Below are 16,726 nucleotides of genomic sequence, written 5' to 3'. Positions count from 1 at the left end.
TGTTCTCAGAGCTGGTCATACAGTGCAGCCTCCTGAATCAAGGATTTACTAAAGATGCTCCAGAATTCTGTATTCCACACGCCCTGGAAGACTGACCAGACAGCAAGGGCAGTCTATTTCACAGAAGTCTCTGACACCCACCCTAGACTAGGGTTGGCACTCTCTACAGAGCCTGCCCCCTTTGGGCCTGGGAAAGCCTCCAGCCTACACCACAGTTTTAGACACCCTCTAAGGCCCCAACCACACTCACCTTCCCCAGCACTGTCCAGCCTGATCTTCCCTCCTCCTCTTCCCATTGAGCCCAGTGGCAAGCCCCAGGTAGAGAGGATGGAGAAATTACTAATGGCTGGGGAACGGGCTCCTCACCAGCCAATGGCTCCCTACTCTTCGCTTACAACAAGCTGAAGGAGGACTACACAGGACTGTTAATAAACTATTAAAAAATAATTTTTAGGACAGAAAACTGGATAATGCAGGACACACACTTGGAAGGATTTTAAATTCTTGTGTAAATGCTACAATAAAACTCACTCTACATCCCCAGCTTGTCTATGTGAACACAATTCTCAGTACTCACAGCCACAGAAGCAAAGAATGAAAACAGAACTTGTTATTCAAACACAGACGTGAACTGTGGAAAACAAATCAAATCTCCATCTTCCTATAAGATACCTACCTCCCATTTTAATAGTCACTTACAAAATATATAAGAGTTATAGTAATCAAGTATATACTACTAATAATAATTTGATTCAAGGGCTGAAGAAATGGCTCAGTGGTTAGGAGCACTGGTTGTTCTTTCAGAGTACCCAGGTTCAATCCCAGCACCCACATGGCAGCTCACACCTGTCTGTAACTCCAGTTTCAGGGGGTCCGACATCCTCTTCTGGCCTCTGCAGGTACCAGTTATATAGGTTGTTCACAAACATGCATGTAGGTGAAACACCCAACCAGATAAAATGATCAATTTAAAATAAAATAATACTCTGATTCAGAAGATTTTCACTTAGAATTTTATCTACTTTGAAAGTAAATATTGTAATATGTAACCTTCTAAGTAAACTTTTACGGCAGAGAAACGGTCATCATTCCATATGTCTTCTGGGATCTGCCCTATGGCTATGAAGTTTCCCAGGTTTCTTAGTTAGGGTTTCTATTGTTGTGAAGAGACACCATGACCACAGCAGCTCTTCTAAAGGAAAAGATTCAATTGGATGGTTTACAATTTCAGAGGTTTAGTCCATTGTCATTATGATGGGACATGGCAGCATGCAGGCAGACTTGGTGTGGAGAAGCTGAGTTTTACATCTTGATATTCAGGCCAACAGGCAGTAGTCTGAGATACTGGATGTGGCTTGAGCATATATGACACCTCAAAGCCTGCCTGCACAGTGACCCACTTCCTCCAACAATGCCATACTTGCATCAACAAAGCCATACCTCCCAATAGTGCCACTCTATATAAGCTTATGGGGGGCCAATTATTTTCACCTACCACACAATATATATGCTCTTATGGGATAAGTGAGTTTGGGCTATGACTGGACAGGGAGCCTTTTCTCCTATAAATTCAGAGAGCAGTGAGAAATCCTTGTTTGATGGAAAAGCCTATTGTAGATTTAAAACCTAAACACTGGGCCAGCAGTATGACTCAGCAGGTAGAGATGCCTGGCTCAGGCCTGACAACCTGGGCTTGATCCTCTGACTCCTCAGGTGCAGGAGAGAAGACTCTGGAGAGATGCTCTCTAATCCCACTCACAGGTGGGCTATGGCGAAGGCACACACATTTGTATGTGCATCTCTCCCTCTCTCTCTCTCTCTCTCTCTCTCTCTCTCTCTCTCTCATACACACACACACACACACACACACACACACACACACACACAAACAAAACCACTGCAAACGAATGTGGGGAGGTGGCTCTGCCTAGGATGAGACTCTACATACCTGAGAGTCGATGACAAAGATCAGTGCTCCCGTTCCCCGGAAGATCATCTCATAGTCAAAGGTAGGGTCAAAAAAGTCAATTTGCCCTGGGAAGTCCCAAATCTGAAAGTTGACAAAGGAGCTGTTGGAGACGTCTTCCCTGCAGATCCTGTTAGTGCTCTCCAGGAACAGGGTCTCACTCGGGGACATTTTGTGAAAGACGACTTTCTGTATGGATGACTTGCCACTCCTCCTGAGACCCATGAGCAGGATTCTGGGTTTCACCTCGGTGCTGAAGGGGTCACTGAAGTCCAGAACTGAAGAAACCACAGGACAGGGCAGGGTGAGTCCTTCACAGCGTCTAACTGGGAGTGTCACCTCCACCTCAGATGTCTTGTTACCCAGACCCTACTCTTCCAAATGGAGAGGGACAGTGTGGGGACATAAGAACACTGAAAACTACCCTAACTCCCTCACACACCCTGGAAGGGCAGAGTCCCATTGTATGGCTTGGCATCCCAAGCAGGGCCTCTGGATTACCAAAGCAGAGGATTCCTGGAGCTCACTGCCTGAAGATCTCAGGTCTTTAGCCACACCCTCCCTACCTGGCCATCAGAGTCTATGCTCTTGGTAACCCTCTCCTGGCTGGAGTCCTCCTGGGCCTCACAGTCTAGAACACAGGAACAGACCAGAGGCCTCCTACTCAGACTGTGTGAGAGCACATGAGACTCAGACCTCTCTTCCAGGACTGTCCACTTCAGCTTCCATCATTTGTATGATAACCACACACAGCTATTAAAGTTCAAATTAAATGAAGCTGGAGAGAGAGCTCAGTGGTTGCTCTTACAGGACTGGTGTAGAGTTCCCAGTTGGTGGCTCATGCACCAACTCCAGGAGATCCTGCCTTCTCTTCCATACAAACCCTCACTGACATACATATCTCATATACACAAACCCACTCAGACATACATATCTCACATGCACAAGCCCTCACTCAGATATACATATGTATCTATAATTAAAAAAATAAAATTATCCTTTAAAATATCAGCTTCAAAAATCCATAAATTGTAATTGATAATGATAATAAACATGTCTCATGTCTGTTATGATAGTTAAATGAAATCAAGGACCTGAAATAATTAAGACTCAAGCAGGTGTGATGATATACACCTATAATTCCAACATCTGGGAGGCTCAGTCAGGTGGATCACAAGACCAGCCTGAGCTACAAGGCTTGAAGACTCAATTAGTCAAGGTTGCTGGGCCAACTGTCATCTGTGTGCAAAGACCCTTACCTGAGACTGCATACAGGTTAACTCAAAATGGACCAAACACCTCAACTTAGGAGCTAAACTAAGCTCCTAAGAAGAAATGTAGGTAGACCTTAGATTAGACAGTTGTTCCTTAGCTGTAACTATGCACAAGTAACCATAGGGGACAAGGGACACTAACTACATATCATCAAAATTTTAAAAAGATGGGCACTGGAGAGATGGCTTAGCAGTTAAGAGTACTTGATGCTCTTTCAGAGGACCAAAATTCAGTTCCAAGCACCTAGATCAGGCAGCTCACAATCACCTATAACTCCAGCTTCAAGGGACCTGAGACCCTCTTCTGGCCTCTTTGGGTGCCCGCACATACCCACATGCATGCACACATAATAGAAAAATACAACAACTCTTTTAAAAAAAAAAAAAAACAATTAAAGGAAATGAAAAGATAACCACCATAATGGAAGAAAGCATTTGTGAGAGTCATTATGAGACAATGCTCTAATGTCTGAAATGTTTGAAGATCTAAATTGTGAAACAACCCAAGGGAAAGGGAGCCCAAGAATCCAGGTGTCTCTCCAAAGAGGATGCACATACATGGTTATATCATTACTATCTACAAACATATGAGAAGATGCCCCACATTATCAGCCACTGCGGAAACATGGTGAACCATGAGGGAAAGTAACAAGTATAGGGAAGGGGCAGAGAGTGGACATTGCTGTTGGAATTGTAAAATGAATTTAAATATGGAGCTGCAGTATGACCCACCAATAGGAATATGGTTTTGAAAAGGGCATATGGTGGAACACAGTGGCGACCTCCTTTGACCTCAGCACTCAGGAGACAGAGGCAGGCACATTGGCAGATTTCTGTGCACTCCAGGCCAGCCAGTGAGTCTCTCTCTTCCTCAACAAACACCAAATACTTGAAAGTTTACCTCCAGACTTTGAAACTTTGTTTTTTGTTTTTTGAGACAGAGTTTCACTATGTAGTCCTGGCTGTGCTGAAACTCATTATGTAGCAGAGTGAACTCAAACTCAGATACTATGGACAGTATTTGACCTACATTTCAATTTAAAAATTAGTCAATTACATTTCTTCATCTATGGGGAGGGGCATGGTGTGCAGACAGAAGTCAGTTCTCTCCTCCTTCCATGTGGGCCCAGGTGGCAGACCAAATCCCACTTTAAGTGACAGCTCACCTCCCCACACACACCTTGCCCTCACCATACACCTCCCCTACGCCATGCTGTACAGTCTCCCCCAAGTCAACAAACGGCTGACATACATGATATAAACTGAATCTAGGGGAGGAGGAAATACACCTAAAAGGCATTAGGTTCCTCCCTCATCGGTGACCATGCTTTCACAGGGCTGTCATGACAAGTCTACCTCAGGAAGTTAGACCACGGACTGAAGGAACAGGACCTAGGTCACATGTTAGTGCCTTCCCAAACAGAATCCCTAAAAAACAGAAGGAGTATGCAATTATAAACAGTCATGAGAAATCCCAGAGTCCTGCAGGTCGGGAAACCGGGTAATAATTCTTACTACAGAACAAGGGGCCTAAAACCGTCTGAGGCAGAAACTGTCATCTTCCTTCTGGACATTCCCTCAAATGATGGACATGTTGGAAATGTTCTTTTTAAAATGCCGATTACAGAAGAGAATGTAGGCTTGGTAAACAGAAGAAGCAAGTTCACTAAAGACTCAGAACAAACCCCCAAGTTACAAAGATGGAATCTAGAGGAAAGAGCACTCATCGCAGAGCACAAACTATCCAAGAAAGGGACATGGAGACTGGAAATAGAAATACTGTGGGGACAAGGCAGACAGGATGAAAGGTGGACTCAACACCGACCAGGAGGGCAGGAAAGAACCTGTAAATAGGAAGAAACACTGCTTTTCATCCCAGCACTTGGGAAGCAGAGGCAGGCAAAACTCTGAGTTTGCAGCCAACCTGATCTATAGCTCAAGTTTCACAGCCAGAGCAACACAGAGAAACCCTAAATCAGAAATCCAAAAAAGAGGGCAGGGAAGAAAGCCCTGGACGATGTAAAATAAACATTAGTGGCATCAGGAGTCCTGCTATCTACCAAAGAAGTCCCCAAAAGGGCAGGGCACACCTAAAAGCCCAGTGCTCAGGAGGGGGCAGTTTAAGGCCATTTTGGACAATCTGGGGCCCTGTCTCAGAAAACAAAAAGCAGCAGGGGTTGGGTTTGCTGTTCAGTGGTAGAGGGTAGAAAACTTGCCTTGCATAGAGAGCACCCCCATTCAATCCCCAGTAAAGTAAGACATTACAGAAAGAGCCAGTAGGACTGAACAATGCAATGAGCCCTCCCCAAGTACAGAGAAAACAAAGTAAACAGGTTCACTAAACAGAAAGGTTAAACACCAGGGACGACAAGTCCTTAAGACTCTCAGGAGGGGCTGAAGAAGGGGGCTCAGTGGAGGAACTGGCTGCTCTTGACGAAGACACAAGTTCAATTCCCAGCACCCACATGCTCATTACTGTCAGTAACTCCAGTTCCAGGGCAACTGACACCACCTTTGGGCCTCTGTGGGCACCAGGCACACATAGAACCAGACCCTCACCCAGCTCCCTGCTTTAGCAGCCCTGACAGGCTGCAGAAAAGACCCAGCAAGATGCAGGCCTGACTCAGCAGCTTCTGACTTTGCCTGACCTTGCCCCAGCCACTAGGAAGCCAGATAACCTCCATGAGGCAAGGAACTAATCAGAAGTTAGCTGGTGGGCTCTGGATGTGCTTTACAGTAATGGTGTACAAAGCATTGCAGATCCCAGACACTCCCCTTGCTCTACCCCTGCCCCAAGGTCCCTGCAGGTCTTCTTGCTCCACCTACTATCAGATGGACAGAGGAACTGAGTTAATACAATTAACTGGTTAATTAAATAAAGACTCTGCTTTTGCATCAGATCAGGTCTCTTGGTGATTTTGGAGTTCCGAATTTGGACATGACATGATACACAGATATCCATACAGATAAAACACTAGCTCACATCAAAAAAATAAATAAATCTTAAGAAAAATGAAAGCATATGTGATATCCAAAACTTGCACAATGGACTAGAGAGATGGCTTGGCAGTTAAGAGTATATGCTCTTGCAGAGGATCCAAGTTCAGTTTACAGCACCTATAACTGCATCTCCAAGGGGATGCAGTGCCTCTGACCTGCACAAAAAATCATCTGGACTGGGCATGGTGGCCCACACCTTTAATCCCAGAAGGCAGGAGGCAGAGACAGGAGGATCTCTGTGAGACCAGTCTGATCTACAGAGCAAGTTCTCTGTATGCCTCTATGCATAGCAACCTTGCTGCAGCTACAGCTGACCAATCAATTCAGGACAGGTTGCCCATGCCCTGAGACTGTTGCAGACCCCAGAGACGTCCCCTGCTCTACCCCAATATATTTCCTGCCTCATTGCTGCTCAAGGTCCCTCCTAGTCCTCACCTGCTTCACCCACTGTGTCTGATGGATGGGGGAATGGAGTTAACTCATAAAATTAAAGACTCTTTGCTTTTGCATTGGATCAGGTCTCTTGGTGATTTGGGGGTTCAGAGTTTGGGCACAACAATACAAACTATTTAAAAAATGTAACCCCAAGGAAAAGAAACCGAATGAGCTCCAGTTGCTCTTATTACTACCTCCCAAACAGTGAGTGTAAACTGGGGGCAATGCTCCTGAGGCAGCCTGGGAAGTGAAAGTGCTGGGGATGGAACTCAAGTCATTGGGCCTGGCAGTAAACACCTTTATCTGCCAAGAGGTCTCACTGGCCCCATCTACTGATCATTCTTCCTGAATACAACCCTTCTTTCAATAAACAAACAAACAAAACACAAGAATTACATGCAATGTCCACATGTTGTAAGTCTTTCTGAACAGGTAATATTGCTAGATTTAGGTACAGTCTTTAGCTGAGTCTATAGATCTAGGCTGGAGTGTCGCCTCTCAGGGGTGGGGGGGCAGGGCAGCAAAGGAGTCTTTGTGAAGAAGGAAGGTGTGCAGGTTTAGAAGTGTTGGCTAAGTAAGTGAAACAGACATGCAGCTGCCACTGCACATGGAGCCAAACGTATTTCCCTCCTGTCAGGATCCAGCACACACTAACTAGAGTGGAGGAAGGGCAGCCAGGTCCTCAAGATGCCAACAGTAGGGACCAGGGGTCCCTGGAGGCCTGTGATATATGTCATGACTTCAGTTAGATGTCTAACCACATGCTGTGTGCCAGGGACTACTTTGCCACTTCTGCAAACCTTTCCCAGCTACTGACAAGCACCCAGGACATCTGGGTAAGGAGCCTGCCCAGATCACAAGGCTGGATATGGTAGTCCACTCAGCAGAGTCTCCACCACATTAAAACCAGACCATTCCTAACCATGTCCTACAAGGTGGCTTCATGTCAACCATATGATCTTCCAATACCAAAGATGCTATGCTCATAATTTATAATAGGACACATCTGTCACAGGTATAACACTGCTTAGTGAGATGGGTTTATTTACATACATGTGCTGGTTCCTGATGTAAATATGCTTTATTATTGTGAGTTACCACTGAAAACTGAATTAGCATGCCAGTGCTGAAGCTTGAAAGTACTGCTGACAAATTCACCCCACAACTCTCCCACCCACCTTTCTTCTCCTTCACAGTTCTTTTTTGTTGTTGTTTTGTTTGTTTTTGTTTTTGTGTTTTGTTTTTCAAGACAGGGTTTCTCTGTATGTTTTGCAGCCTGTCCTGAAACTAGCTCTGTAGACCAGGCTGGCCTCGAACTCACAGAGATCCACCTTCCTCTGCCTCCCGAGTGCTGGGATTAAAGGTGAGTGCCACCAACGCCTGACTTCTCCTTCACAGTTCTTTTTTAGTTTTTATTCATAATCCTAAACTTAACTCTGCAATCCATGTAGACTTGGAGGGACTTCAGTGAGAGCAGGGTTATGGGGTATTTCAAGCAGATCTGGTGGGGACACTCTCCTGTGCTACAGAAGGAGAAAGAATTAGAGCTGTCCACAGTCAGCAATTGGTAACCTTCCTATTGGTCTTGCAATTCCTGGACCAAAATGCTCCATGGCTTCCACGATGCTCACACCTTCTTCCACCTTCCTTAAGACCACATTCACCATCCAGCCACTCAGTCTTGGCTGTGCAGATGGAAAATGGAACAATTATGCTTGGTCTAGCATTTGCCATGGACAAGGTGCTGGGACTTGTACGCTTCAGGATGAAGCTCTCATTTTCAAATTTCTCCCCATAGACAGACATGCTGCCAGTGCCATCGCGGTGAATAAATTTAGTCACCCTGGTGAATAAATCCTGGGATAATTTTGTGAAAGGAGGAACCCTTATATCCAAAATCCTTTCCCTCCAGTGCTCAGAGCATAAAAGTTTTCTGCTATCTTTGGAACTTTGTCTGCAAACACCTGGAAGGAGACAAGGCCAACGGCTCACCACCAGCCACAATGTTGATTGGGCTGATCATGGCTGCAGCAAACTCCCTGTAGATTGGATCATGATCTCAAACTCCTGATCCTCCTACCTCCTAACTGCTGGTATTACAGGCTTGCACCATTGGTTTATGTGGCCATAGGAATTGAAACCTGAGGCCCCTGCTTGCCTGGCAAGCACTCTACCAAACCCCTTTCTGTCCTCTTCAAAATCTGCCTAAGAAGCCCCTAAGGCCTGAATGGCATGATAAGCAGAGTACATACACATATATGTAATATATGTAATATACTTGTCCAGGTTCAAGTCCCTTCCCACAGAATGCAGTTCTGAGCACCCCCAAACAGCCCCCATCTCCACAACACTAGGGAGCTCCCAGGAAGAAGGCGAGTGCCTCAGCCTCCTACCGAAGGGCTTTCCACCACAGCTGCTCATCATGTAGTGGTGCAGCATGAGTCTGGGGAAGACTGAAGGCCAGCAGGTCCTCTATGCAGTACAATAGTACAGGCTGGCTACGAGAAGAGCAACAGACAGGGAGCTTCACAGAAGGCTCTAAAAGTGGCCTTGGAGACTGTCACTGACATGGGATTGTTCTTACGTCATGTCCTGAACGCCTCTCCATGTGAGGCAGAGACTGATACAGAGACCCATCACTATCAGGAGGGGCACAGAGACTTGAGAAAGGCACATAGCAAGTTCAAAGCCTTAGAGAGGAACTGTGGAGACAAGGATGTTCCAGGAAGAGACCTGAGCAAGTTACAGAGATGGAAGGGTCTGAGAAACCCTGTCTCAAAAACAAACAAACAAACAAACAAACAAAAAACCAAAAACACAGGGTTTCTCTGTGTAGCTTTGTAGACCAGGCTCACCTTGAACTCACAGAGATCCTCCTGCCTCTGCCTCCCAAGTAGCAGGATTAAAGGCATGCACCACCACTGCCTGGCTGACCCTGTCTGTCTTAGTTAGGGTTTCATTGTTATGAAGAGACACCATGACCACCAAAATACTTATAAAGGAAAACATTTAATTGGAGCTGGCTTATAGTTTTAGAGGTTTAGTCTATTATCTCTATGGCAGAAACACAGCACTGTGCAGGCAGGCATGGTGCTAGAGAAGGAGCTGAGAATTCTTCACCTTGATTTGAAGGCAGAAAAAAACTGTACCACCCTGGGCATGGCTTGAGCATATATGGAATCTCAAAGCCTACCCCACAGTGACACACTTCCTCCAACAAGGCCACACCTCCTAATAGTGCCACTCCCTATGGACCAAACATTCAAACATATAAGTCTATGGGGACCTTACCTAGTCAAATCACTGTCTCAGATTTTTAAAAAAAAAAAAAAATTTGGGGTATGGTGGCCTGCATTTATAATCTCAGGAATAGGGTCATGTTGACAGACAGACCCCTGATGCTCCCAACCCAGACAGCCCAGTCCATTTGGGGAGTTCCAGGACAAGTGAAAGTCCCTGTCTCAAAAGACAAAGCACCTGAGGATTGACACTTGATTGACCTCTGGCCTCTACACTTATGGGAATGCTCACACATATAAACAAACATACACACACACAACTCCATGTCTGGAGCTCAGCAACCACATGGGCTCACAGGCATCTGTAACTCTAGCTCTAGGGGATCCAACACCTTCTGACTTCCATGGGCACCAGGGACAAACGAAATGTACATATATACATGCAGGCCAAACACTCATACACATAAAAATAAAACCTTTAAAAAAATAAAAAAGAAAAGAAACAAACTTTATGTCCAGCTCTGGCACTTGGAACTGTGTGATGTGTGAGTGAAATCACCATGGTCAGGGACACAGATCTTCTCATCTGCCACCTGGTCCTTCCTGGTCCTGCTCAAGTTTCCCAAACAGCCCAGCTGATGAACCAGACAAATGAAGACCCTCGAGGACCCTGTCACCCCTTGCCAAGGAACAGCAACTAGGGGAGTCACCTAGCTGGGATATTATCACACTTTAACTTTGCAGACTGGTTATTTAATCTAGAATTATCCAGCAGAGCCCTCCCCAAACCTAAGCAGCCTTGCAAAAAGAAGATGGATGTGTGCCATGAGGACAGGGCTCCTACTGTGCCTGGCTGATTTGCGGGTTGGGAATGCTCAAACCATGACTAATTAGCCAGAACTGAAGACAATGAGACTGGAGTGTCTGGGTGCATTTCTTCACACAGAACTTCCTCACAATGCAGCCCAGGCTCCATAGGTCTAGAGCCATGGTTCTCCATCTTCTCATGGAACCCTTTAATACAGCTCCTCACGTTCTGGTGACCTCCAAACCATACAACTATTTTCATCACTACTTCATAACTGTGGTTTTGCTAGTTATATGAGTCGTAATGTAAATATGTGATATGCAGGTATCTAATATGGGATAACTTTGAAAGGTCGCTTGACCTCCCAGAGGGGTAGCAACCCACAACTTGAGAACAACTATGTAGTTGGGATTTTTCTTTCGGCTGCCAACCAGCTCCCAAATAAAGACACAAAAGCTTAGTATTAATTATAAATGCCTGGCCTTATCTGAGGCTTGTCCCACTAGCTTTTTAAACTTAATTTAACCTGTTTCTAGTCACCTATGTTTTGCCTCAGGGTTTTTAAACTTTCATTCTGTATGTCCTACTTTCCTGCTTCCTCCATGTCTGGTTAGCTGGCCAGTTCCTGGAGTCTACCTGTCATTTCCTTTTCTTTCTTCCCCGAGCCTAAATTCCTCTTCCTATTTACTCTCCACCTGGAAGCTCCGCCTATACCTCTTTCCTAGCTATTGGCCATTGAGCTTTTTATTAGACCAATCAGGTGCCTTAGGTAGGCAAGGTAAAATAGCCACACATCTTTACATAGTTAAATGCAAAACATCTTTGCATAAACAAATATTCCACAATACCACTGGTCTAGGGGTTCTCCCTAGGGAAACAGGGAAGTCCTCTGCATGAACTCTGGCTCATGACAGTGAATCCTTTGATGGTGATCTCTTAAGTTTGAGGCCAGGCTGTCCTACATACCAAGTTCCAGGTCAACTAAGACTACATAGTGAGACCCTGTCCCAAAAACATCAGATAAAAAAGTTGTATGTAGAGAAAAAAAAATTTTTTTATAAAATTCTCTAAAAGCATACTAGTAAGGAACTGAAAAGCATGAATGAATAAATAAATACACACACACATCTCCAGCTATCTCTCTAATGTGATTTACCAATTCTTAGGAACTTTTCTGAACTGCTTGAGAGCATCTCAAGGCTGTTTTTAACACAAACCTCTTTTACACACTGAGAAACAAGTGACAATCCTCAGAGATCTGTAAGACACATCAATCAAGGAGTGGAAAACCTTGTGAGAGTCACAACAAAACTAGGGAGAGCCATTGTCACCAAAGTGCTTTATAAGGTTTGACAGAGGAGACAGAATTTTAATATTTTTAATTTAAAGGGATCCAGGTCTGGGGCCATGAGTTTGGGTCCCTACAATCTACTTACAGCCTGATGCAAACCATGCATTTGTATCCCAGTGACCTACTGAGAGATGGGAGTCTGAGACAGTGGGATCCCTGGTGGCTCCAGGTTCAGCACTAACAAGTCATGCTGCCTCAAGTAAGGAAGAAGGCCGGGACTGACGCTTGAGGGTATCCAGGACTGATGTGTGAGCTCAGTACACTTTTTTTTTTTTTTTTTTTTTTTTTTTTTTTTTTTAATGAAAAGGACAAAAGATGCTAAGGAGACAGAAACAAGAGGTGACTTGGGAAGCAAAGCTGCCCTGCACTGCCATGGGACGGGGAGTGTGATCTAAAATTAAGTGACACCTGGGACAGGAATCTTTGAAAGACAAGACCCTCTTTCACTCGAAGAGCCCATCACTTGTCTACAACTTGCTTATGCTTCCTTGTGTTTCCAATACACTACTCTTTGTTCTAATAATAGAATGGGAGAGGTGGCTAATAAAGTACAGCGTCACGTGCAGTTGAGGCCTTGGACTGGTGATCCTGTGCCCCAGGCTCTAGAGTACTGAGATTACAGATTTATATCACCACACCCAGTTTATTAACGGCTAGAAGGTGGGGCTTACTGTATTCAGCACCTGTATATCCTTCAGGAAGTATCACCAGCTCTCCCAATGGTGACTCCAGTAATAATCAAAACCCTCAGACTCAAATGGGGCACAGCCCCCTGTGAAAACACAGACCAGATTCAGGCAGACTGGGGTGAGAGGCTATCTTTTCCTGAAAATTGGGGACTTCAGGGAAAACCTTTGACTTTCTGATTACGCGATGGGAGAGCAGATAACAACAGGTAGATCTTTTAGTCTCCTTCCTTGTCAGTTTTTAAAACATAGTAACAGTAAATTTAAAGTCTAGGTGTCAAAAATTAATCATTATTTGTGGTACAATTATGGGTTTATATGGGGGTGCTGAGGATTGAAACCAAGAGCCAGGACACCTCTAGCTCTATGATAATTGGGGGGGGGGAGGTTGGTAATGTGTGTGTATGTTGGTGTTTTACACGTTTGTGGACGCCAGGTGACTTCATGTGCCTTCCTCATTCTATACACCTTTTATTTTGTAGAAGGATTCCTGTCTGAACCTGGAACTTGCCAACTTGTCTAGACTCGTTATAAACTGCAGGGGTCTCTTGTCTTCCTCTCCAGGGCTGAGATTACAGGTACAAACCCACCCCGCCTAACCCCTCACCCTTAAGTGGATGCTGGGGTCTGAATTCTTATCTTCATGCCGACATAGCAAGCATTTAACCCACTCTGCCCTATCTCTAGCCCCTGTTTAATTGTTTTTAATGAATGGTTCAGTCATTGCCCCATCTCTGGAGTTTGATTTGGGGGCAGCATTTGAAGATGAGGTTTGCCTTACTGTGACTGATTAACAAGGAACGAAGGGTTAAGTAATGTCTCAGTGGGTCCCCAACAGAACCAAGCTGCTTGAAAACACTCCTGCTGCTCATGAACAAAATTTGGAGTGAGAGCCAAAGGAGACACACATGTAAGTAACACTTTCAAGCTTTACCACATGTTAAAATTCACATGGTATTCAGGTTAGAAATGAGATCAGGGCACCACCATGCATTACATAGCCCAGGGGCAGTAGGAGCTTTCCATCTTCAGTCTACATTCCCCTGCACATCGCCTGACAAGTTGCCTCAACTAGCAATGCCAGCCAACCCAACATCCCACTTTCAGGCTCCCAGGATGGACCCTAATGGGGAAAAACTCCCAGACCTCCACTAAACTTCACCCACTAGTAAGAAGGGAGGGAGAAGAGTTCACTAGAGTGTTGTTGCACCCATCCTTTATCAGATTAAAGAAGTCCCTGTTGTTTTTCACTCTCTTAAGTTTGACAACAGATAAACACAGAATTTCCAAAATCTAAATGGGAGTATGTGCTACAGAAATGGATGGCTAACAAAGCACTTGCCGCTCTTCTTGAGTATCTATGCTGGGTGGCTCACAGCCTCCTGTAACTCCAGCTCCAGATCTGATACCCTCACCTGAGCACTTACATCATGCAACACACACACACACACACACACACACACACACACACACACACACACTTTAACACCTTAAAACCATCCAGTCTTCAGAAGGACATGGCCCAGGATATCTAAACTCTTGGCTTCCCCTCTCCCATCCCTGCTCCCTGAGATGGAGTAAATTGGCAGGAAGCACTGACAGAGGATAGAGCACTGATAGAGATTGTGCTTTAAGGCCTAAACTTCCAGGCTGAAATTAGGAAAGGAGGGAAAAGGGAAAGTGTTCATAGATAAAGGATGAGAGAAAGTAGCAGACCACCTGTGCACAATAGAAAGCAGAGCAAAGCCAAGCTTCTGTGGTGTCTGCCAGAGCAGAAAAGAACGTGCGTGCTTCTCACCACGTGAGAGTACTGTATCCTTTTATAGCAAGATTCCAGGATTCCGCCTGATCCGGAACTCCCAGTAGGGGGCTTATTACTGAAGTCATCAAAACAAAGCGGCAAGCCGGGTTGCATTTAGATTAACAGCACTGGGGGGGCCTCCCATTCCTGGCTCTGGAAAAGCCTTTTGTTTCTGGAATTCTTCCCCTCGGGCAGGGTTTTACTTTCACTTCAAATCTTGCCAAATCAAATTTCAAAAGTGCCCCCAAGCACCCCGATAAAGACTGCAGGGGAAGAGAAAAGGTTCTGTGCCCTACCGGCAAACTCTAGCCCCCCGGACAGTATCAAATTACCGACTTCCTCTGGAACAGGGTCTTCTCTCTTTAAACTACCACACAAGTTCCCTATTACACACCAACTTTTTCAAATACCTTGCAAATACATCCCTATTCAGCCTTTTCCTGATTGCTAGATTCTAACAGATGCTATTTAAGTAATAATAAAGTGACTGAACAATTTAATTAAAAAAAGAAAAAGTGGCTGAGTTATCCACTGTGGGACCAATTAAAGGGCCCGCAGAAGAGGGACACGCACAAGCGCATACACCAATTTAAACAATGGAGAACCAGTCCTCTAGAGAAAAGCAGCCAGGAAAAGGGGTGACTTGGGAAGATGTTCCCCTTCCCTTACTGGTTCACTGAAGTAGTCCCTGCCAGATACAGAAACAAAACTATCTTCCGAGAAAGGCTTTGTAGAGAGAATTTAAAGTTCAGTTCAATGAATTCTCAATAAAAGTTCTTAAAACTCCTGTTACAAGTACTTTTATTTCTCGGTTTCTTCAGTGTGGGACATTTCAGAGATTAGTCCTTTCTTAGAGACGTTTACAACACACATGGAGAATGTTAACAACTGCATCCAACTGACCTTTTCAAGTGACCTTCCGCCTTGGGGGGCGGGGTAATTAAGAAAAGAAAAACAATCGGGAATCCTAAACTCAACTTCTTTGTGTCTCAGGAATGAAATGCAGGCAGCCTGCATCTGAAGGGCTAACTCGGGCTCCTTCTCCAAGAAACAGTTGGCTTCAGTAGCCCACGATCGCTCTCCCCGCGCCCACTCCCAGGGAAGACATAAGATGCACTCCTTTGAGTGTCTTAATCTCGGGGACCCCGAGGTCTCCTGGCGACGCGGATACCACCTGCAGCGCGGGCCCCGCCCCAGCGCTCTGGTCCCACGCCACAGACCCTCTCGTGGCCACGGCGGGGAAGAATGACACGCGCAGCTGTGGGCGACCCAGCAGGCACGCTGCCTCCAGCTGCCTCTTTTAGCTCGACATCCGATCCCACTCCCCGCCGGAGTCTGCAGCCCGGCCTCGCCCCTCCCCCACCACGGCTCCCAGGACCCGCGCGCCCCGCATCGCCCAGCACAAGCGCCCCAGGGACGGCGAGCGCACCGCCGGCCGGCTCACCTCCCTCCTCCGGCCCGCTGTCCAGCTCGGCGTCCGAGGACCCGGGCCCGTCCTCGTAGCCCGCCAGCCCCACCAGCTCATCCTCCTCCTCGTCGTCGCCGCCATCCTCACCCTGCGGCTGCGGCTTGCCCAGCACCTGGCTCATCACGCCCACGCTCGGCTCCAGAGTCCCGCGTGGGCCGAACCCCTCCCCCCGCACCTCCCGGGGCGAGCCTGGTGCGCTGGGGGCCGCAGAGGTGCCCAGCCCCCTCCCCGCCGCTGCTGCCGGAGGAGCCAGCCGGAGCGCGGCAGTTCTCCCCGGGAGCGCAAGGGAGCGACTGCGTGACCCGAGTCACCTGACGCTTGTCACACACACGCACCGCCGGGCGCGCGCTCGCTGGCCGCAGCCACCGCTTGCTTGGCGGGGCGCCAGCCAGGGCCGCACACATTCTCCCCCTGCACAGCACGGGTGTCCAGACGCGCGCTCGCCACCGCCCTCTGCGTGGCCCCGCGGACACCCTTGTCGAGGACCAACCCAACTGCCTTCTGCACCACCGTCTTCGAGTTTCCTACCCTCCTAAACCGCCTCCAACCCAACCCTGTGGTACCCAGGCCCCCACTTCACAGCCTTGTGCCATAGACTCCCGAGGCTCTGATAAATGCACAGTAGCTGGGTAGTTTCCTTAACAGTTTCCTCTTAGGTGCCTTTTAAGATTCCACCAATAATACTCCCAAACTCTTTT

At 46.6% G+C, this 16,726-nt stretch overlaps 1 protein-coding gene across 1 annotated transcript in view; it reads right to left on the bottom strand.

Moving 5' to 3' along the window:
- The window catches only part of Rragd (Ras related GTP binding D), a 30,836-nt gene extending 14,505 nt beyond the window's left edge, over nucleotides 1–16,331 (bottom strand). The window contains exons 1-2 of the mRNA XM_051187491.1: nucleotides 16,005–16,331; nucleotides 1,949–2,244 (exon numbers count right to left, since the gene is read on the bottom strand). Coding sequence (XP_051043448.1) covers nucleotides 1,949–2,244; nucleotides 16,005–16,149 — 441 coding nt within the window. The 5' untranslated portion in view covers nucleotides 16,150–16,331. The remainder of the gene's footprint in view (nucleotides 1–1,948; nucleotides 2,245–16,004) is intronic.
- Nucleotides 16,332–16,726: the final 395 nt, after the last annotated feature.

The sequence above is a fragment of the Phodopus roborovskii genome, unplaced genomic scaffold (genome assembly GCF_943737965.1).
Source record: "Phodopus roborovskii unplaced genomic scaffold, PHOROB, whole genome shotgun sequence".
NCBI lineage: Eukaryota > Metazoa > Chordata > Mammalia > Rodentia > Cricetidae > Phodopus > Phodopus roborovskii.
This window is presented reverse-complemented; position numbering and strand designations above follow the sequence as displayed.